Below are 23,865 nucleotides of genomic sequence, written 5' to 3' on the forward strand. Positions count from 1 at the left end.
GGTGGTGGAGTGGTTGTCCAGTCCACAGCTGTCCTGGGAGACACCCTGGGGCCTGGATGAAAAAGCCTCAGAGCTAGTTTGTGCTCCTCAGCTGATTCACTCTTCTGGGAAAACCGGCTGGGAAAGGAAACCACAAACGAGTGGTTTCGTTTCTCACTGTCCCGTCTCGATAGCTCCTCCCCTCTCTCTCATCGCTTCACTCACGCCTAGCAGACATGACGATGGCTCCTCCCCTCTCTCTCATCACTTCACTCACGGCCTAGCAGACATGACGATGGCTCCTCCCCTCTCTCTCATCACTTCACTCACGGCCTAGCAGACATGACGATGGCTCCTCCCCTCTCTCTCATCGCTTCACTCACGGCCTAGCAGACATGACGATGGCTCCTCCCTCTCTCTCTGATCGCTTCACTCACGGCCTAGCAGACATGACGATGGCTCCTCCCCTCTCTCTCATCGTTTCACTCACGGCCTAGCAGACATGACGATGGCTCCTCCCCTCTCTCTCATCGTTTCACTCACGGCCTAGCAGACATGACGATGGCTCCTCCCCTCTCTCTCATCGCTTCACTCACGGCCTAGCAGACATGACAATGGCTCCTCCCCTCTCTCATCACTTCACTCACGGCCTAGCAGACATGACGATGGCTCCTCCCCTCTCTCTCATCGCTTCACTCACGGCCTAGCAGACATGATGGCTCCTCCCCTCTCTCTCATCGCTTCACTCACGGCCTAGCAGACATGACGATGGCTCCTCCCCTCTCTGATCGCTTCACTCACAGCCTAGCAGACATGACGATGGCTCCGTCCCCTCCCTCTCATCGCTTCACTCACGGCCTAGCAGACATGACGATGGCTCCTCCCCTCCCTCTCATCACTTCACTCACAGCCTAGCAGACATGACGATGGCTCTCCCCTCTCTCATCGCTTCACTCACGGCCTAGCAGACTTCACTCACGGCCTAGCAGACATGACAATGGCTCCTCCCCTCTCTCTCATTCACTTCACTCACGGCCTAGCAGACATGACGATGGCTCCTCCCCTCTCTCTGATCGTTTCACTCACGGCCTAGCAGACTTGACGATGGCTCCTCCCCTCTCTCTCATCACTTCACTCACGGCCTAGCAGACTTGACGATGGCTCCTCCCCTCTCCTCTCATCGTTTCACTCACGGCCTAGCAGACAAGGTGATGGCTCCTCCCTCTCTCTCATCGTTTCACTCACGGCCTAGCAGACATGACGATGGCTCCTCCCCTCTCTGATCGTTTCACTCACGGCCTAGCAGACAAGGCGATGGCGTTGTCTTGAATGCAGTACTACGGCCTGATTTGACCCTGGTCTTATGGCAACAACACTGTCTAATAACAGGGATTTAGCCTTTCAGTTGGTAACCATATTTGGCAACGGTGGTATGTGCGATAACAACTATAAGTTTGAATCTCTTTCATATACTAGAGGTGAATATACTTAACACAAAAACAATCAAAGAAGTGCACTCAAGAGAGCGCAGACCTCTGCCAAGGCCAATAGTCCGGTCTACTATGATATGCAAATCTTGCGAGTCGGATCGGAACCGCTCCAAAATGTAATGGGTTCTTCCTTGGCTCCATGCTGCTGCACTCTTCCACAAAGTTTCATGTAAATCGGCCCAGTAATTTTCCCATAAATCCTGCTGACCGTCAAACTGCACCAAAAACATAACCTCATATGGCACACAGTTCTTTACTCAACATCTATCGGGGGAACTTAGCACCTTAATGATTGGAGAATGTTCCATTTAATTAATGAAAGATTGATCACTTAATCTCAAAGCCAATGATCCAGAACCGTAAGAAAATACAGCCCGAACCACAAGACCCATCCAGGCCTGTCCGGCCGGCTGCCTCCATAATGGCGCAGCAGCCGCCACAGGGGCACATGGCTTCAGCTCCAGCTCCCCGCGGCTCGTCCACCGCACGACTTCGCCTCGCACAGGGGGAACGAGGATTAAATAGAATGCTGCTCGCATGTCAACGTCTGCAACACAGAGGGAAGGAATTTGTCGAACTCCATAAAACACACGCAACAACTGAGTCGCCGGGCCCTCCGCGGTGGTGCCAGCAGCGCGAGGAGAGCTTTCCGGAGGCTTCGCTGCAGCGACCGGGGGAGGGGGGGGAGGCCGCGGCGCGGGTGAGAGTTAGCAGTTAGCAGCGCCGCGGAGCCGGAGCAGGAGCGGGGCCCAGGTTTACACAGAGGCCAGCCAAGCAGCAATGATACAGTGCTGCACGCTGGACGAGAGGACGTGAGGGAGCGGCCAGGAGGGAGGGAGGGAGGAAGAGAAGTGGCAGAAATGGAAGAGAGAAAGAGAGAGGAAGAGAGACAGGAAAAGAGATGTGGGATCAGGTTTTCATGGAGAAGACATAATAACACCATCCGAAGGCCAGAGATGGATAGATAGTGAGTGAAGAGAAGAGGAAATGAACAGTCAAACAGGTAGAGAGAGAGAGAGAGAGTGGACAGACAGTGAATCAGGGAGTGAGGGAGCGAAGGGCGAGCGAGAAGAGAAGGAGTGGAGGGGGGGGGGGGGGAGAGGGAAGGAGGGAGGGGTGCACAGGAATTAACAGGACATGCCCACTGACATTTTCCAGCTTCTCTGCCAGAGAAGAGAGAGAAAAAAGAAAAGAGGTCAGTCCCAGATGCCGCTGCTGCACTGTAGTTCACATGTGGTCCGACTTTTCTGGAGCTGTGTGTGTGTGTGTGTGTGTGTGTGTGTGTGTGTGTGTGTGTGTGTGTGTGTGTGTGTGTCTGTTGGGGGGGGGGGGTTCGGGTATGGGAGAAGATAGGGACCGAGGCAGACGACTGCATTTGGTCCTCGCAGATGTTCAACAGGTCTATAAATTTGACAAGTAGCGAGGAAGAAGAAGACGGAGCGTTCGTCTCCGTCATGGTCGTAGTGTCGATCTCAGCTCCAGATGACGGTGCGGTCGCGGCCTGTTGTTGCTCTTGGCTCTGGGGCGACCTGAAGAAGAGCACCCCCTCCACCCCACCACCCCACGGCCCTGTCAGCCGCTGGGAGGTGAGCTCCGGAGCGAGCGGGTGTAAAATACTGTCGGGTCGGATATATTTCTGGTATGAAATATGGATGTAAGCCTTGTGTGCGCGAATGTGTGTGTGTGTGTCTGTGTGTGTGTGAGAGGTTAACCGGAGGTCAACGCGCACTTTGCTGCCACAGACTTGGTGGCTCTCCAGCGCTGGAAAGGCAGGCAGGAGCAGTGTCTCTCTCTCTCTCTCCTCCTCTTCTTCCCAGCGTTTGGTTTGCGTGCGGACGACTTGCAGGGAGCCATGTGGTGTGTATCTTGCCGCTGAGCTCTGGACTTAGCGCTGTGTGCGGGGAGACATGTGGTGGGGAAGCGAAGGGGAAATGAAAAACCTAACCGGGTCGCAAAGCGAGACGGGAGGAGTCGGATGAGTCCAAGACGGCGGGGAAGAAGGCGAGGAAAGATTGCCTGACGGGTTTTGGAAAAAACAATGCTATACTTGCCTCACAACAGAACATACATTTATACCACATGCACCAAATGTGTTTCAACTGAACAGACAAAGCTATCAAAATCCATGTGCGATTTCAATGATGGCATTAGAGAATGTTACACAGTGAACAATTAACCCATTGATACCTGATGCAGCATTTGTGTGTGTATCCCTTTAAGACCGCGAACCGCGTCACGAGGTTCGCGGTCCTAAAGGGATACACACACAAATGAGGGATATACACGCAAATGCTGCATCAGGTATCAATGGGTTAAGATAGGGGAACTTTTTTTGGACGAAACATTTTCCATTGTCCTGGCCAAAAGTGTTGCATGTGTGGAAGCAGGCAGTAACCTTGCGAGGCAGCTGGATTCACCTAAGATCATGAGATCATGAGATCATGATCACACGACAAAGCCATCATCACGCTCCGATCTATTGGTTTGAATCTGAACCACCGGTGGTTCGCACCAATCAGCGTCCTACAAGGCAGCTACGGGGCGGGCTTTAGGTTGTGACACACCGGCGAGTGAGCCCCGTGATCGACAGGTGGTTCATCCAATCACACCTGCCAGTTAGTTCGAAAAGTGCCTGCTCTTCGAAACGGTTTAACCCGAGCGACTCGTTAACACGGTTCCGTGAAAACAAACCCTCTGGCAGCGTCACGTTAAGCGGCGGGCCAGCAGCACCCAGTCAGCGTTATCTCGCCGAGAAAAAGGCAGTATTTTCATGTGAACCGTTATCAGAATAACGTGCAAATGTGCAAACGGTTGTTGGCTCGGCCCCGAGTTACACAACAGCGCGAGAGAGAGAGAAGAAACATGGCTGACAGATAAGCTGCGTGATGATTCTTCTCACCCTCGACGGGTCTTTTTGATGCTGCTGCCAGCAACAACTGCTCATTGAGGCTCAATGTGCCAGGCGGAGATAGGGCGCTGTTACGCCACGCGGGCGGGCTGATAAGGAGGTGTCTGACACTGAGCCAGATGAAATCTGTGGGCTTTGGTCTGCTGATAAACCTAACAAGACCTTCTCCCCATCATCTGCAGCACTTTCATCTCCCTTCGTCAGTGACCCCGCATCCAACTCCAAACCTCTCTGCTGTTCTGGATGCATCCAGAGGGTTGAAGTGAAGTGAAGGTACGTTTTGCGAGAGGCTGGCCTGTAATCAGCTACTATTCAAATTGTTTTTGTGGGTTTAACATTTAGTGGCAGTTTCTTCTCTCTCTCTCTCTCTCTCTCTCCCCTCTTCCGTATTGCTCGCTCACCCTCACCCTCTCTCCTCTTCTGGGCGAGCGTCAATTATTTATAAGCCTTGGGTAGCCAACTTGAAACCGATAACCCACATGCTATTTATACTTCATTTCAAATGAACAAATACTTAACTGTGGAGTTCCAGGCAGCTCGGTCGTGTCTGTCTGCATAACCAGCGCTTGGCCCTGGGGTGGTCGGCTGTGGGTACGGGGTGGTGGGCGGTGGGGGTCATGTCTATTGGGAAGACTGAAGCAGCAGCTGTACAGCATAGGTAGGTAGGTGAGTCTACAGGGCAGAGCACTGGTCATAAGTTTTTTTTGTTTTGTTATTCAACATTTTCAATTTCATGCATTCTAGTGCCAGGCAGCTGTTGTTTTTTAATCAACACTCCCATTTGCTCTATTCTTATTCATCTAAACTTATTTTGCATCCTATTTGCTGCTGCAACAACCACCCAATCTCTTCATATGAATGATCAGTTTCATCTATGAAATCTAATACATGCATCCTATTGTCAATGACCTGAAATAGAGATACACCGATATGAAAATTGTGTCCGATACGATAATAACCAATATTAACAGATGTCGATATGACCTGGATTATAAAAATAAATTTCTATGATAATCAAATTTGGTAGATACTGAAAAACACATGTAAACACTGAATTTTAAATAGTAATGCACCCCCCCCCCCCCTAAACATTTGGGAAAAGCCCATAAATCATAGATTTACCAAACTGATATGATTGCTGATATGCATGTTGATGAAAGATTAAATATTTTGTCTGAACGATACATATTTGCTTTAAAGTTATGAATAAATGTGAATAATAGCTATTGATGTGGTATAATGCAGTAATGCTGAGCTTTTTGGTTTCAATGATCCACCACACCACATAACTGAAATCAAAGACCCAGACATCATCACCCCCGACAACAAAATCACACACTAACCCATTGATACCTGATGCAGCATTTGCGTGTATATCCCTCATTTGTGTGTATCCCTTTAAGACCGCAAACCGTGTGGTCTTAAAGGGATACACACAAATTCTGCATCAGGTATCAATGGGCTAACTGAGCCCTAGCATACTACTACCAAAATAGTGTGCAAGTACAATAGTGAGAAAATGCAGGTGCAATATTAAAACATGGGCCAAATGTGGATTACACTTAACAGTTTTATTTGGAATATTAAGACAATGAAGCATAAGCTAAGCACCAAGAGTGACAGCTACAAGTGTCGCATCGTACGGCTCTTTTAAAATGAACAGGTTATACTGGAAAGAAACAACTGTTTTTTTTTCTTCTTTGAACGGTGATGCAGATACACAGAACAACAAAGACACTGAAATGTGAAGATGATTACGTCGTTTACACTCTCCGAGTCCTACCTGACAGCAGTAGAAAAAAAAACAGGAGAAAAGAAAAGAAAAAAAAAAGAGGAGAGAAGCAGAAAAATGGAACGGCGATATTCGTCTGACGAGAGTTTGGTTAGCCCCCGTGGCAGTGGCTGCGGGCCCTGGGTAGAAGAAAGGGCTCTTGTGATTGGTCAGAACGAATAAGGCAGTCTGGGAACACAGCGGCGACAACCATTAGTTCCCATCATTGTCAAGTCCTGTTGCCTCGGCGACCACATCCACACAGCAACCAATGTGCACATACAGCATTAAAGTGACAGAGGATTGCAACCATCGTTACAGTACACTCAATTTGCATATTAGGGAGAATAATGAAAAATAATAATTATTTCGTCATACATCTTTTTTTCTGTTTGCATATAGCACTTAACCCAGCTTTCCAAAAAAATATATGGGAAACATGAGAATAAAACTTTTTTTTTTTTCTGTTTAAAATTATTATTATTTGTTTGTCCTCTAAGCGGTGAAACCGTGAGCCGTACCAGAGGGGGAGGGGCATCAAGACCTAGATCCAGGGGTGTTGCTGTGGTTTAATGGAGGGGAGGGGGAGGGGCTGGTGACACGACCAGCCCCGCCTCCCATCCAAAACCACTCCCAGTGGTTTCTCGCCACAAACAAGGCTCTCATAGTGCAGCTAAAATAGTGTCGTACTAATAACGTTATAAGTTCAAAATAGTTCAATTCACTGCATTTTTTTTTCTCGCTTTCTTTCTTCAGAACATAGAATATACATGTAAACACCAGTCTTTGTTTTTTCCCCTTTATGGGGGAAGTCACACAAGAGAGGCGGTGCTGGCTAAACGTGGTCCATGTTTACACATCCCTGCTTTAGGGTGGGAGGGTGGTGTGTGTGTGTGTGTTAATATCTTGGATAGCGCGGGTGTCAGAAGTGTGATCATGTGCAAAATGTATGTGTGTTTTCGATACAGTTGATGCACCAACATATGAATAAAACATCTTTCATCAAACATACTTTTTTTTTTTTATGGCAAACATGTGCTACGGTTCGTGTCGGATATTTCCCATGGGGAAAAGTGGGTTGAGAGGGTCCCTGGGGACTCGCCTTGCACTGGGCCTGCCTGAGAATAAGGGGGTGTTGGGTGAGTGAGGGGGGGGGGGGTAGGGGTGGGGCAAGAGGCATTGTTCATAGGGGTCACTGTCATCACCCCTCACAGTCAACTCTGCACAAATATACACCCACACACCAGCGAGTCTGCAGCACGGTATGAAACACACCTTCTCCAGTCCACCAGCATCATCTTACAATGCCTGAACACACACAGACATGAAATAACGCGGGACCGGCAGCGGCTTTTCTCTTAACACTCTTAACGCACATCTCCCCCATCTTGCGCAAACACACACGAAAAAAAACAAATTCACAATTAAAGTGCCATTTACTTCGACCAATCCCGAGGCAGACACCCCCCTCCCCCCACGCTGTTTTCACAACAGGAAACCGGGGCACTCAATGGGGCATTGTGTGTGTGAGCGGGGCGCTCCCTCTCTCTCTCTCCCGCGTTCGTGCTTTAGCGCTAACTTTAGCCCGACGTCGTAGCGTACGGGGGGGGGGGGGGGGGGGGGGGGGGGGGGGGGTGTGAAGGACGCACGAACAAACAGGCCTTAAGTCGGCGCTCTCCACCACACGCATCTCCCGCATCAGCAGAATGATGTGGAGGAGGATGTGGTCAGGGGGACGAGAGAGAGAGAGAGAGCGAGAGAGGTGGGCGAGAGAGAAAAAAAAACGTCTCTCTCTCAAGTCACACAGCAGCACCCATTAGGCAACACAGTGGCCCTTTTGAGTGGCCCGGTAAATTTAGCTCGCAGTGCGGTAAAATTAGCCTGTGATTAGCGCCCGCGGGCGGGGTGGGGCACTGCCAGGAGTTTGTCTGCTAGTGCTGCTAGTAGGCGGTAGAATGATAGACAGGTGGCAGGGGGAGGGAGATCTCGTGTGTGTGTGTGTGTGTGTGTGTGTGTGTGTATGTGTAACTGTGTATGTGTGTGTTACACCAGTTTTCTTGACAGTGTGGTGATGCGGTTAAGTCCCGAAACAGAAAAGTGCAGATCATGCAAGCGACTTAAATGTCAACTCCCCTTGGCCTCCTAATGAACAGTCACTCAGGCCCCCTGTAGAACTCTTCCAACACATATGGGCCATTCATTCACATGCAATATTCAAGCTTTCTGACTAAAACAAAGTGCAGAGGGAAATGTTTCGGACTTCAAATGTGAGTGAATGTTTGGTGTCTTCTGGTGTCGGTGAGATGGAACCATTCTAACCTGCGCCCACTGAAAACTGTAACTGTATCAATCTCTAAAAGCTGCATCGCAACAATCAGTCAAGTTCTCTTTTGTGTGTGTGACAGAAGAACCGTGATGGGGTTTGGCCAGAAAAGAGTGTGCGAGGAGCAGAGGTTCTCAAATGTTTTTCAGCCGAGGACCCCCTTACAAGATAGAAAATATTACCAGGGGGGACCCCCTTATTCTGATTTGTGATTTTGAGCTAAGCTCAATTGTTTCCACGGTAACGTGCTTGACTTTTAAATTGATAGGTTTGTTAGATTAGAATGTAATCCATGAACCATTTTAGATTTAAAAGCATGCAATATTTTCGTTGAACTATGAAGCTTTTGCCACAAAAAAAAATACGGAGCCCTGGGGGTCCCCGGACCGCCATTTGAGAACCACTGTGCTAGGGGGGTGCAAAGGGGCTTCCCATGAATACCTTTTTTATATATTTTTTATTTTACCAGAAAAGGTGTAGCCCATATCTTACACAGTATGGAACTGGCGTTCACTTGAAATGTTTCTATAGTTGTTATTGAAATATAATGTAGCTTATGTTTAACACCATTGAGACACAGTGACGAGCGTTTCTAGTTCATACACTGCGTGCAAGACCTTTCTAAAGCTTTGGTCACAGACTCAGATATTCACGGAGGGGGAGAAAGCAGTGCCATATTTCTTGTTGGTGATTCATCCTCACTGATGAGGAGTGAAAATAACCTGTTAACACATACTGATAATACAGACACACACACACACACACACACACACACATGTAATCTTAGTCTGAGAAGATTAGAGATATAAGCCTTTCCAATCATCATGATCTCAAGCGAGCTTCAGCTATAATACTTTCATTTTTGACAGGTTACTTGACGGGTTTTCATATAGATATTTTCCCCTCGTTCATTAGGTTGATATTATAAGTTAGAAAGATTCTCTCTAAAAGCCTCAAGGGAACTGCTCTGTTTGTCCACACCCATCTCATCATGCCTTGAGTCACTCCAAGGGATGAATGATGAAACAAAACTTTTATTAAAAACGTCAGAAGTCATTTCATTTCTCGGAGAGCCAGATATATTAACTTATTAATTAATAATTCAGAGCCACAACTCTGTCTGATGATGAACAGATTTGAACACTTTGCTCTGGGCCTAACTTGGGCAACTCTCAGAAACGGGGACTATTCAGATTAAAACGCTTAGTGTAAAACAAATGCCCCTCCCATCAGAACCTCTTCATGGAGTTCTGGATTAATTAATATAATTAATTAATTATAATGTGGACAAATCAAATTAATCTATTCACGTGAGGCCTGGACAAACGTGGATATCTCGCGCAGGCAAGATGCTACAACTGGGCTGGCATTGGACCCACTAAAGATAAAAGCAATTTTCAAAACGTGTGTAGTACAGAAGCCCAAAGAAAATGTGGTGGTACTAGAGACATCGACGCATGCGTTAGTGAGTGAAAATAGGTTTTACAAATCTAACAACCATGACACTAAATCCCGCCTATCTTAACCAAAATAGCACCACTAAAATCTGTTTCCTGTTACAAAAAGTTTAACGTGCACCGTGGATACTAAGGTGAGCTCAGAGCTCATGCACCTCTTCATAATCCTTCTCTTTCAGTCTCTTCAAAATGGCGTCCCCCACGAGGGCCCGCCCGCTCGCGTTGTTGGAGCATTTCATGCGCCAACTTTGCAACTCAATAATATGCTGGAATAAGACAAATGACTCTCTAAAAGGCACGTAGGTTTACACATAGTTTGTATTTTCTCTTCTCAATGGAAATGACCGGCTAGCCAGCAGTGTGTTTCTGTCTGTATGTCCCAACCAAGGCCCATAACGTCGAGTTCATTCCAATTACATAATGGAGATAACCGGGGTGAAAGTTTGCCAAACCTCTCAGAGATAAGCGCTGCCTAACATAGTCAGACTCACTCACAAACACAACCATTCAATGAGATCTCTTGGGGTTGGAAAAACGTCACCAATGAACCCTCATAGGTAACAAATCCCAAAGAGTGGGGACATCGACTGCCCAAGAATAGAGAGGCAAAGTGAAACGTCACTTCCTGCTTCAGCACTGTACCAGAGATTTTCTTCCGCAATTTATTTTCCCATAGACATTTCGTACAATGCTTCTAAAAAGAGTTTTACATGGTCAAACCAAACGGTTCACCTATACTTAGAATCGGGAGAGACCATAGAACATTTCACTCTGACCAAAACTTTAAAAAACATCGAAAAAATATTTTCTTTAAATCCGCATTTTTTTTTAACATTTTGGTCCGAGTGAAATGTTACGCGATCTCTCCTGTTTCTAAATATATCTGTGCCGTTTGGTTTGAACAAGTAAAACTATTTTTATAAGCATTTTACGAAATGTCTATGGGAAAATAAATGGCGGATGAAAATCTCTGGTACAGCGCTGAAGCAGGAAGTGACGTTCCACTTTGGCTCTCTATAGACTGCAACATGACTTTCTTTGCTACATAGTGCTCTTTGTTGGAAAAGAAGAAGACGCTTGACACAATGTGGCCACTCCGTTTAAAATAAATGTTATGCGTTGAAGAGAACAGCTGATGCAGTCTAGTCCTGAGAGCAGCTGTTTAATTCTAACCTCAAACACCAGTTCTTGTCAAATCACTAAACTATCATGTAAGGTGTTGCTGCCATCTTAGTATTGTTCACTATAAGGAATCTTCCCAGTAGTACCTGTAGTGCTGCGTGCCAGCAAGCTTCTATCTTATAATCATGACGAGTAAAGTTACACTTTGACATTTTGAATATCCCGTTGATTATTCGTCTTCACCTCGCACTTACATTTAGGGGGGGAAACATTCTGCGTTTGTCCTCAGTTGCCCTGAAAGGAGTTAGCATTCCTCAGAGGTGCACGGCTAGCCGCCGCGCACCAACGCGTCAAAGTGTCTGGGGACGAGAAATAACCAACTTGGGATTCACACAGGTCAAAGTATTCTGTTTGCCAGAGAGATGCCACAGAAAGATTTGCACCGAGAGAAGAGAGAGGGGGCGGGGGGGGGAGGAGAAAGCTCCTAGACACCATAAAGCCATAATACAAGTGGATAAAGAAAGACAGCAGACTGTTGGACAGTTACCCTGGGAACTAAATCTCACATGGGAAGAATGAACTGTGTGAGAGTGTGTGTATGTGTGTGTATACACACACACACACACACACACCTGTATGCACAGAGTTAAAGTGCCTGTGGCCAGTGAAGAACTGACAAGACTGCTTTGAAAACTGTAAAGATGGCAAGAATTGTCAAGATCATTCACCCCCCCCCCCCCCTACCGTTATATAAGCACAGCTAACACAGGGGGGAAGAAAGCCGACAAGAGGAGCTGGCTCACTCAATAGGATGCAGACAGTTCATCATTCATCAGTCACTTCCTGCCGGAGGAAGAAATCATCCTTCCTATGGACTCAACTGTATTTTCCCATTTCCTCTACGGGGCACCTGATGTACAGTTAGCTTAGCTGTTACTGCTCCATCTGTACAGAGACAGCAAGGGGATGTGCCTATGTAGCTCTGTCCATGGGACAAAGTTTTGACTGCAGTTTGCCAATAGCATCTCTTCAACCCCACACACACCTCAAAACCCTCTTGGGCAAAAGCGCTCCACTATAGGCGCTTTGTCAAGCAAAAGTGTTGGGGGGGGGGGGGGGGTAGTAGAGAAAGCATGAAGTGAACTGTACAACGAAGCTAGCCGTGTGGGCTAACAAAGCTAGCCACATGTGGGCTAACAAAACTAGCCACATGTGGGCTAACAAAGCTAGCCGTGTGTGGGCTAACAAAGCTAGCCGTGTGTGGGCCCAACGAGTGATGTGGGATGAACAGGGGAGGCATGCAGGCAGGTCTAACAGGCAGGGTAATGTTGTGGGATCAGGTCTAACAGGCAGGGTAATGTTGTGGGAGCAGGCAGACACTTAGCACAGAGTTGGGAGAAGAAAGGACACAAAGCTTTGATATTTTGTGCTTTCCCCTCCCCGTCAATAAAAACCTGTTCAACACTAAAACATGTGCTTGCCAGACAGCGTTATAGTGAATATAATCATATGTATTTTCTGTGATGTAAGTAATAACTAAAACAAAGATTAGAATGAATCTTGTATAGCTCATTTCACCTAAACTTCACCCCCCCCGCCCCCCCTCCCCCCGCCTGAGGGAGGAGCCATGTCAGTACGGCCTCTGTCCTGATTGGCTAATTGGGGGAGTTTCTCAAAGTGTTGTAATCCTCCTGCAGTGTGTCTACAGGCCCACGGGGGGGTAAGCCCCGCCCTATTTGACCTTGAGTGGCGGCTCCCTCTCCAGCCAGCGAACTCGTACTTTCTGTTTGTAGTGATACTCCTTGAGGAAGTCCTGTAGAGCGGGGGGCAGCGGCAGGGCGCCGATGCCGTCGTAAGTGGTCCAGCGGCAGATGGCGGCGCGCGCCAGGTGCTGCAGGCCGAAGGGGAAGGTCCGGTGGAGCGGCGCCGTGAGCAGCGGCTCGAAGAACATGCAGGCGCTGGGGTCCTTGTAGTGCTCCAGCAGGCCCGTGACGGTGGACGAGTGGAAAACGCAGGGGTCGTGCGCGTCGAAGCTGAAGTTGTGGTTCCACTGCTCGATGCGCGCGTGCAGCGAGCGGTTGTAGCGACGGAAGCTAACGGAGAAGAGGTAGTCCTCCTGGGCCGAGTCGCGCAGCAGGAAGGTGCCCTCCGGCCGCCCGTCCAGCAGCGCCTCGGCCTCGTAGCGGTCCATCACGCCCCAGTAACAAGGCAGAGCTGTGATCTGCAGTAGGTCCGGCACCAGGCAGTGGATGTAGTCAATCTGCGTGTGGACCTTCCACGGTCCCGGTTGCTGCCGGCTCAGGTGGCCGTCCCCAGAAGCGTGCCTCTGCTTGGGCCTCCTGGCCTGCAGACAGAGGGTGGTCGAGTCCTCCTCAGAGTCACAGTCCTGGGCCGACGCCGCAGCCGCCAGCACCGGCCCGCAGGCCCCCGATGACCCCGCGGCACCGGAGCAGCTGGCCGCTGAGCCCCGGCCCTCCCCGGAGGTCTCTCCTATGCCGGGAGCCATCTTTGGTCCCAGTTTGTAGAGAGAGGAGCCCGGCACTGAGGCCTCCAGGGTGTGGATCTGGGCGTTGGGCGGCGGGTCCACGCCCTCCTCGATGCTGAGCCTGCGGCGCTCGCGCAGACGCTCCTCCTCGTCCTCGGGGGAGGGGTGGGCCGGGTCGAAGGCGTCCAGCAGGGCGGTGGAGGAATGCGGGCTGACCGGCGCCGTGTGCTGTTTGATCAGGTGCCACTTGTGGGCCAGGTCCGAGCCCGGCGGGAAGGGGCAGGTCTCCAGCATGAGCTCCGTCAGGTGGATCTTGCGTTTGGAGGTGACGGGGGTCTTCGAGGAGCGCGAGCGTCGGCGCGGGGGCAAGGGGAGGCAGAGGCCGACGGTGTCGCTCAGTCGCTGGCGCAGCGAGCGAGCGCTCAGACTGCGTCCTCCAGATACGGAGTCGCCCATCTCCTGGATGGAGCTGACCCCATACCGCCTCTCCCTGCGGCCGCCGCTCCCCCTCGAGCGCCCGGACCGTCTGTCGGCCTCCAGAGAGCTCTGCGTTTTGGTGGAACACGAGTGTTTTTTCTTGCCCCCCCACGGAGCGTGGCGGGAATAGGAGTCTCTACGAGCCAGGGGAACACCGCCCCGCACATCCTCCGTGTCCTTGTCAATAGTGATCTCTACTATCTGAGGGATGTCTGACACGCAGTTGTGATGGCGGCGCCCCGACGTCGTCACCACCGGGAGCGGGAGAAGGTTCCTCGACGGGCTGGAGGCCCCCGAGGCCAGGGAACCACCTGAGCTGCCTCCCTGGCCGAGCTCCACCACACAGTGGACGGCGTCGGCCTCGACGTTGCTGCTTTCCCCGGGCCCGGAACTGTCGGCGTGGAAGAGTGTTTGGCATTTGCTCCTCAGGTTGCTCCACATCTTGCCCACTTTCTCCATCGATAGGAGCCCCCGGGACCTGCAAGTTAACGGCAGACAAAAGGTGATCAGGTCACACAGCAGGTGGTGGAACATCTCACAATAGCAACGGTGCCTCCTCCTACCTTCTACAGTGAGAGGCAAGTCCTACATTTCATCTCCCCAGACTACTGTGTATCTAGTAATTAGACATGGTGTGAGTATATAACGGGGCCAAAGTGTCTGAGAGGGGGGGTGAGCTTGAGTAGTTGGAACAGCAGCAGAGAGAGAGAGTTAGGAGTTGCCAGGCAGACGTGCAGGGACACAAGGCCACGGCTATAAATGAACTCCCGGATCTGCCTCACAGCTGATCTGCTGGTATGTACTGTATTACAGAGCCAGTCTAGACCTGACCAAAAACTTTCCCTGTTAACGGCAGCAGACAGGGGGCACATGTACTACATGGCATGCACAGCACACACTTCCAATTTCTTCATCCCTGTAACGGCATCTGACAGGCATTTGGGAAGTAGTAGCACCAAACTGCTTTCCAGTGATGCACATGTTACTACAGAGAGCAGCACAGTCACCACAGGTAGGTGGTCTCTGCCAAACACAACAACCTCAAACCGTCCCATAATGCGGAAGTTCCTTCCCTGTTACATCCACACAGTTGCTGGAATTCATTCATCTATTTGGGATAACAATACATTTTGTCATTTGGTCGTGGACACTTGCACCCAAATACTTAAAAACAACAACTGATAATGAAGTAATGGTCAGACAATGTGATAACTTTTCAAAATGTCATAAAATATTCTCAGATCATTGTGAAAATGTTCCTGATAATATAATACATTATATTATTATTTGTATTATGTTAAAATAAATTTTATTTTATAATATTATAACTATACTGATAGAGTATAACACCATCTGGCAATTTATTACATGGGCACTTTCTGTTACATTTTCAACCCATTTAAAGGGACATTTTATTACATTTGAACAGCATTAATTACACCATGCTCTATTCACTGAGCTACATGGCCACAACAAGGGATGTTAGCTGCTCTCCCAATTCTACCAATAAACACATTGATTCCTCTTCTGGGCAAAAAGCATAGAACTGTATAAAAGAGACGGACGGAGTGTGTGTGAATTGGGATTAATTCGCTTTTGGAGCCAGCCTCGAGTGGCCAATCGAGGAACTGCAGTCTTTTTTTGTATTTCCACGTTGGCGTCAATGCGACCAAGCGAGCATGCCCCCTCAATTAAAAGTAGCTGCCTGAGCAACAACCTGGTGTCAGAGAGGTCCCTGCCTGCAGAGAGAAGTTTGCCTGCTAGTATTGATAATATATAATAATAATTGATAATATTATTGATTATGGATTTGCAGAGTGATGCACAGGAAACTGGCTTGGTCTTCTTCAGCACATGGATGATTAAGTTGACGCGCTGAGGGCAGCTCCCCAAGGGTTATCATACTAACCAAACTCCCATCGTCTCCACCACCAGCCCTGGCCAGAGTAACCCCATTTATTGACTTGCTTTGTACTCAAGTCGGCTCACAAAAGATGTCATCAAACTCTCTCCACTCGACACCCAGGCATTTATTTAAGGGTGCAGATTCCTCCAAAACATCATGCGACAGATTTGTTGGTATGAACATAGATGATGTTTTCCTTCAAGCTGTCGGCTACTAAAACTGCATCTCCAGATGTGACCCGACTCAGTCCCTGTGGTTTGTGCCCCATCTATGCCCCATGACCGTCTGGTCGGGTGGAAGTCTCTCCTCCATTCTCTCCAGGGGTGGTACTGGTGCCATAACAAAATGTCACAGGAAGTGTACACCTCAGTGACCTCACCTTCTGATCCTCACTGGTTTCAAACAGAGCTTGAGCAATGCATCAGACAGGAGAATAGGGGAGGTTTGTAATAATAGGGATGCACGATATATATTGGGCTGATAAATTATCCGTCAATATTGGGAAATTTCTATTAAATATTGGCTATATCTAAACAAAATGAGTTGTTTACAAGAAAAATTCCTTTGGATACCTTTAACTCATTGAGTGCCAGCCACTTTTGGAGAACGGACGCTCCCAGTGCCAGAGTTTCAGAGCGTTTTCAGTGATTTCTCGAGGCCCACAGAATATTGTGTGATATTACTATGTAAACACCGAACACGCACAAAGAACGATGAGACTCTCTTCTATCATCTGCAAAAAAAAGTTTATTGATACCATTTTCCGTTCTTTAGTTATGAGCCGGAGAAGATAGGTTGTTTTGAGCAAAAAGACACGTTTCAAATTAGAAGCTGAGATATTCCGCCTTTTGTGAAATGAAGCATTTCAAGCACATTCACTGAGTCTGAAGCTAATATTTTCTGATGTAGTGACGTGGTGTAGTTGTGTGGTGCCCTGCGTGCCCCACCCCCCTCTCCCCCCCTCAGCTGCAAACTCCTCCCCACACTAACACACAGCCTCACGCACCCAGTCTATTTTCGGAGCGCTCCGTTTTTGTGCGCCGGCTCCCAGCGCGACACGGAAAAGCCAAACCGGACTGCTGAGAATGGTTTGGCCCTTCGGCGTCGGGTGCTGCCTTTCTGGCGGCTAATCGTGTGGAGAAACTATGCAGAGAGACAGACAGAGGCAGAGGGGCTCAGTTGTGGGCGCGGATTGACTGCTGTTCGCAGCCAACGTCAGCTGCAGCCAGAGCCATCTATATGGCTCTGGCTGCAGCATGAGCGGCTTCTCTTTCATCACGGGGCTTTTTCCTGTTGTTTTCCTGACCTTTCTCTAATCTGGAGAGCACTGTCGCCACCTAATGGGTCTGTAAAATAGGTTATACACCTTCAATAGCTCCCATATTTTTATAGGAGATGTAATAGGCTTTGATCCACGTCCCACCGTCAAAAAACACAATTGACGACAATCGTCGTCATTGGCACTCTACGTCACTAATCGAATTGACGACGATTGTCGTCATTGGCACTCAATGAGTTAAGCATAAAATGACAGTCCAGTCTACTACTGTACTGTATATGCCTATGTGATTGAGTTTTATCTGCAGACTAAGCAGCAGCCACAGGCTTTTGGTTCTATAGACGGTTTTAACTTGACAACATTCTAAATTGCCCGAAGCTTACTTCCTGTTGCAGTGTTTGCTAATACAATAGCTGACAGGAAATAAGCTAGGTTTCAAACTGTTGCCTAGCAACACAATTATTTAATACACAGTGTATTTAACACACAGACATGTCTGATTTGACGGATTATGTCAAATCATTTAATTTGAATTCTTAGGCAAAATGGTCTGTCTAAATAAAAGCCTAAGTAGGATTGTAAAGTTTTTTTTATGTGCTTTACCAAAGAAAAAGAACAACATTTGAAGAGTCAGAACTATTCTTTGTTTTGCGTTCACAATAATGTCGTCAGTTAGATTTGGTTAGGTCAGAGCTATGGAATATTACATCATCCCTTAGTTAGCCTTTCTTACACTTGGGTGTGCATAAAGTGGACACAGTGGTACGCAACCTTCCCTTGCCCTACTCGGGAGCAAAAAAATCATTGCAAGAGCCACAATCCAAAAAAGTTCCCTTCCTCCCTTTATTTATTTCAATTTGTATGTATTTATTTAATTTAAGTAGGACTTAAAAGAGCCACAACTGCCCATAAAGGAGCCGCATGTGGCTCTCTGCACTGCCTCTAGACACTGATTATTAGAGGCTATTATGAACTTCTGTAATAAAAAATGTGAATCGTATTGGCCATAACTCAGCAGGTAATCATCGGGGGGGGGGGGGGGGGGGGGAACTGGGGGGTGGACCAAATCATGCACACATATTTTGTAATACACGTGTCTACAGTACTTTTAAGAACTACATTCAATTCCCTTTCAAAGCAGCTGGTGATATACAGGATTCACACACTTTCCTCACTAAATGCCAATTCAGCAAATTCACGAGGAAGTGCAAACAAGGGAAATTATGTCCCCCTGACTGAGGGAGTCCCTGAGGGGGTAAACATCTCTAGTTCTTAATAAGTTAAGGCTAGTAAGGCTAGTAATACATAACTTGCCTTTTGATACACATTACAAATTATATATATTATTATTTTTGTGGGGGCACTTTTTATGTGAAACCTAAAGAAATCCGAGCCCCACACAGCACCTCCACATGTTCTACAAAGTGCTCCCAACTCTCTGAGGGAGGAGTGTCGTCCCTCCAGCTCAAATCACAGTGAAATGTGTTGTGGAAGAAGTGATGCCAACGTTGTTCAAAAGGGAAATAATACATTCGAATCATTCTTAAACACAGTCAAGCTGTAATCAATTTTAATGGTATTGTTGTCCGAAATTACCGCAGCTCAAAGTCAAAGTAATGATTTTCTGATGTGTTTAAAATGCACTCAGAATGTGCTTATGACATCTCACAATGGTGTTATTCAGTAGTGGTTTTAGTAGTGCACTTTAAAGTGCAATGTGTAACATTTGGCACGTAATACAAACTAATAGGGAGCAGCATTTCACCTCCTACCACGCTCCATATAGGAAAACACTGCACTGCACTTTTCTTTGCTTTTAGCTAGACTGAGAATTCCAATTAGCCTGACATGATTTGAAAGCGACTGGCAGGCTGGGGTACATCACCCAAATCTGTATTAATTTCATCCCGTTAGTAATGTAACCGAGTGTCCTAGGTATAGTCTGTTACAGTAGTGTAGCTCAAATGCTACGTAACACTACTTACACCACTTGTGTATGTGGATGAGAAGGCTAGCGCCGTAAGCGCCATGTTCCGGGACATATAGTAAAAAACAAACAGATATGGGTGGTCTAACCTAGTTTGTTAGTTAGTGGATTATTCAAGCTTTCTAGTGAAAAAGGGTCCATTTGATAGATTCGGTAGTTTATATTTCCATGGCAACAAAACGTCTGCCTCCGGAGTCTCTCTCCAGCTGAGGGCAGACTTGGTGCTACAGTGACTCATTATAGTGCCTCTTGAGGTTCAAGTGGTATTACAGGAAAGGATGGACCGGGGCTAGCTGGTGCTTAATGCTAATTTCAGTAGATATCGCTGCAACACATCCCATACCCCATAGACATCTTTGACATAACATCGGAAAAAATTGTACCGTCAAAGTGCCTGTAATTGGGACGGGAAAACTACCCTTTCGTCATCTTGGCTCATGATTTCCCAAATCCGTGTCGGTATTCTGACCAGTCAATTAGATTTTTTACAAAGGAAAACATCCAAACAATCCTGGTAGAGTAGAGAAAGTCTTACCGGCAAGCCAAATTCACCAGCATCTGCCTAGCTGTCTGACTGCTGCCGCTAACATGAAACATGCTAACGCTGTATAGTGGCGTTCACACCCTTCTGACTTCCCTCCAAGATGAACTGGAATTGTGAGGCTAACATTATATCAGCTCCATCTTGGGAGGCTGGATTTTTTCCATGTGGGTTGGCGTGTTTTATCCTTCTACTTGCTAATCACCTCCACACACACACACACAAAAACTAAACAATGAAAAGCTCCAGGTTTACAAGACAAGAGGCAAGAAGGGGCCAAGCTCTCCAAAAAAACTTAATTAAATTGTGGCCAAAATTGTGACCAAACATGTGGTTGACAGTTTAGAGAGAATTAAGATTGTGATTATGATTTGGAGTAGATTTGTGGTTGCAAATAGATCTAGAGATTGAGAGTGAAATTAAATTTGGCTTCCATGAATGCATATCTCAAATAACAGGATTAAGAAAAACAAAATAAAGCTACACATGCAAACAGTCTTACACTCGATTACAACCCAAACAATGTTCTGGGTCAATAGCACATTACAATAAATAGAACATCATATTTGGGGCTTTCCTCGTTTTCGGTGCCCAGTCAAAAGAAGGTAATAGAATATCAGGGACAACAGGCCTAAACCTAACAATCCACTACTAGGCCTAAGATTGAGTCCTCATTCAGTCAAACTCCAGCCAGAATAAGAACTAGTAATGAAAAGGTATTTTGACTCAAATTTTCTCTTTCCACTGTAATCACCTGACTTCAAGACAACAAAGACAGTGTTTGCCAGCCTGGAACCACTGAACCTAAATATCCCAAAAGTAACCTCACATGTCCTCATAGGAGCCCATGTTGGATGCTGATTTAGGGACCGCTGGTATGAAAAAGCAGTATAAGACATACTGATATAGTATATTACTGTAAACAGGAAGTCAAAAGGCTTATTGGGAAAAACATACTAGCCAGTACTAGGGATGCAACGATTACACCGATTTAATGATAAACCGTGACTAAATTCCTGACGTTTCAAATTTTCATTTTCATTAATACTGTGTTACCAATACCGCAATCTGGGAACCCATCAGTTAAACAAAAAACAAAAAAAAGTATCTAACCTCTGGGGGCAGCAGCCCCGTTTCAATGTGGTGCAACAGGAACTCAAGAGGCGCGGTCGGCAGCGGAAGAAAATCCCTTTCCCCTCCCTGCAAGCTCTGCCATTGGCTCCAACTGACCGGCTCCGCCCATTAATGGATTTCTTTTCCACTCCCTGCGTGTGTCGCTCTCAAATCCGTCCGTCGCTATGAAACAACAATAACAACTCTAGCTCGTTGCTAGTAGCAAGTAGCAACTTGCTACACGCTGAAAATGGTCAGCTTTTGACCACACACCGCCGGTCACGTTCACTTCATGTTGATGTCGATATCTGTAAAAACACATTTGTATGATAATCGAATTGTGTACATACTGAAAAACATGTAAACACTGTGAATTTGAAAAAGTAATGGATTTCTTTATTTCCAAAACATTTGGAAAATCATCGATTTACCGCATTGTTTCCTCTCAATGTTAAGAATTTGGCAGATACCAATAACTGATATTAACAATGCAACATCAGACCGATGTGTTAAAAAAAGACTAACATCGGCCGATACCGATATATGAATGCCGATATATCGTGCATCCCTAGTAAGCACTCATAACTTCATTAGGCTAACAGGCAAAGAGACCGAGCGGTAGCAAAGCTAGTTACTTGTACCCTTTAAAAACAGCCAGTGTGTATCTATAACTACCAGTGTGAAGGAATGACCAGTGAGAACTGCCAAGCTCTGCCAGTGTGTGCAACAGGCCAGGGTCAGTTAGCTAATCTGCCTCTGTCCTAGGTCCTCATTAGCATGGACCCATTCTGACATGGCATCCAAGGAACTCTGTGAGCTGTCCAACAGACACCAACAATAATACTGCAAAATGTGAGACCCTAAAGATCCCTATTCACACACAGCACCACTACCACACAGACAGTGCATTTACTTAATCAAACAAAACATAAGAGACAGAGGCCTGATATCGGACCAACGGCAGGTGAGGGCTTAAAAAGACACCAAATTGCGGTGATCAAGAGACAACTTCAGTTCAGTTTGTGGCGTTTAACTGTTGTGTTAATCATTAATGCAACACTATACCCACAGTGGGAAATTGGACTTTTTGTCCACAGCAGGACACACTCAATGCTGTGGCAAGTCACACATTTTGAATGGAGCAGTGATTGTGTGTAGTGCATGAAAAATCTCCAAATCAGGGAGCCTGGGAGGAGCTAAGAACTACCAGCAGCCAATGGACTCTGCTTAGCCAATTAAAGAATAAAGCATTCAAACTACACTAATCCTACCTAATTCACTGTGACTGACACCACTGACAATGCCTGCGACCCAGTCTCCAACCCATTTAAAGCCCTGCCTTGAAACAGAACTGGGCTACTTGTGCTCTTCGACAGCCTAACACACCCATTCTCCTGGGATCACACAGTGATCTAAGAGGGGGTTGGAGAGCGGACAAGATTAAGGAGAGAGGAAGCCTTCTCTGCCCAGAGCAGACCAGGGTAAATGATATATGTGTGGTGTCTTGCATTTTGAATGACATGTGGGATGGCAGAGAGCCATCTGTAAATAACCGATACAACACGTTTTGCTTTCGGTCACTCAAATCTCACTAAATATTACTTTCATGACAACACTAGACGTCCAAGACGTCCTTTTTAAAACTATATACACGGGGCAATACAAAATACACAATCCATAGATCCATTCTGCAGCTCTCGGGGGGATAAACGTATAGCTAACATAAGTCAAAAACTCAGAACGTTAGTAACACTGCAGTAACGTCACTGCATTGTCCATTACGACTGGTTCCTTGGAGAGATTGGATACACTGTCAGTATGACATCTTTGTACCTAATTAGTTAGCTATCAGACAAACTTACAAAATATTACAGAGCCAGACACTCAAAGGTTGGGCAGCCACCAATCAAATTAAGCTACTGGAAAACTGAGGTTTTCAGGTCAAGACTGATTAGTTAAACTGCGCCTGCTATGATAGACAATACGAGCTGATTTTTTAATTTGCTCTCGTCATAGCTCAGCAACCTTATCGTTATAACTATAGTGTCACTCGCTGCCTTGTCCCGTTATGCGTTTGCTTTACGCGTGAGAAGCAGCTCTCTTGCTAGTCTATTGCAATTGTTGGAAGGCCTTTGGCTCTCTGGAGGCCCCACTTTCCCCCGGCCACAGTTAGCCAAGTTAGCTGCCTGGCTAACACGTTAATGCATCCACAGCCAGTCCTCTAACCAACCATAATGACTATCCAGCAAAGTCTGGCTTCATGACTCCAAGGCAACTTTATACCGTATGTATAGTTATTCTAACTAAATAAATTGAAAGGCGTATTGACATTTAGCAATTAAAGTTAACTGTCTACACAGCACAGGCTCGCGAGCTGTCAAAAATGCTAGCTGTTAGCTTATCCCTTCGCTTCGGACGGCTGTTTCTAGCGGTGTGGCTAGCACAGCCAGCTAGCCAGGATAGCGTGTTAGCTTGTGAAAATTCGACACAAAATTACACAGCTGAACCAGGCGCCGCTACGCTGCCTAGCGATGGAGGTATACAAATGTGACATGTTCGGCAAGTAATCGCAGGTTTTCCGTTATTCACAGCTTACCCTTTTGTCTGTTAGAAAGCCCTACTCAACAGCTCTCTTTGTCTTGCAAAAAAATGGCTATCAAGAGTCAGGCACATATCCCCCTTGCGGTCCACGGTGTCGGGTAAAAGCAAAAAATCTGCGTGGATAGTTGTCGGTTTCATTCCGAGTCCTTAAAAAAAAAAAAAAACTAAATATTATACCATGAATTAATGTAACTGTTAAATATTCTCCCAATGCCGCGAAAGCCTGTTCTTTTTCATGGTCGGGGCTTCTTCTCTTCTCTGCCGTGGTCGTTCCTGTTCCTGGCAGCCAATATGACGGCGGTCTCCCAGCAGACAGAGAGCAGAGGGGAGGCGGGCGGTGTTTAGCATGAGGCACGCGCGTACTGACAACGGCCCAGTCCAATGGAGAGCAGGGAAAGGACGGCCGCTTCCGACCGTAGGGAAAGC

General features: G+C 47.1%; 1 protein-coding gene across 1 annotated transcript; it reads right to left on the reverse strand.

The window, feature by feature from the left end:
- Nucleotides 1-12,744: 12,744 nt before the first annotated feature.
- socs5b (suppressor of cytokine signaling 5b) lies at nt 12,745-23,518 on the reverse strand. The gene is made up of 2 exons (XM_083658423.1): nt 23,435-23,518; nt 12,745-14,490 (listed from the first exon to the last, which is right to left on the reverse strand). The coding sequence occupies exon 2, from the start codon at nt 14,469-14,471 to the stop codon at nt 12,783-12,785; it is 1,689 nt and encodes a 562-aa protein (XP_083514549.1). The 5' UTR covers nt 14,472-14,490; nt 23,435-23,518; the 3' UTR covers nt 12,745-12,782.
- Nucleotides 23,519-23,865: the final 347 nt, after the last annotated feature.

This window comes from Poromitra crassiceps, assembly GCF_964638095.1.
Source record: "Poromitra crassiceps genome assembly, chromosome: 22".
Classification (NCBI taxonomy): domain Eukaryota; kingdom Metazoa; phylum Chordata; class Actinopteri; order Beryciformes; family Melamphaidae; genus Poromitra; species Poromitra crassiceps.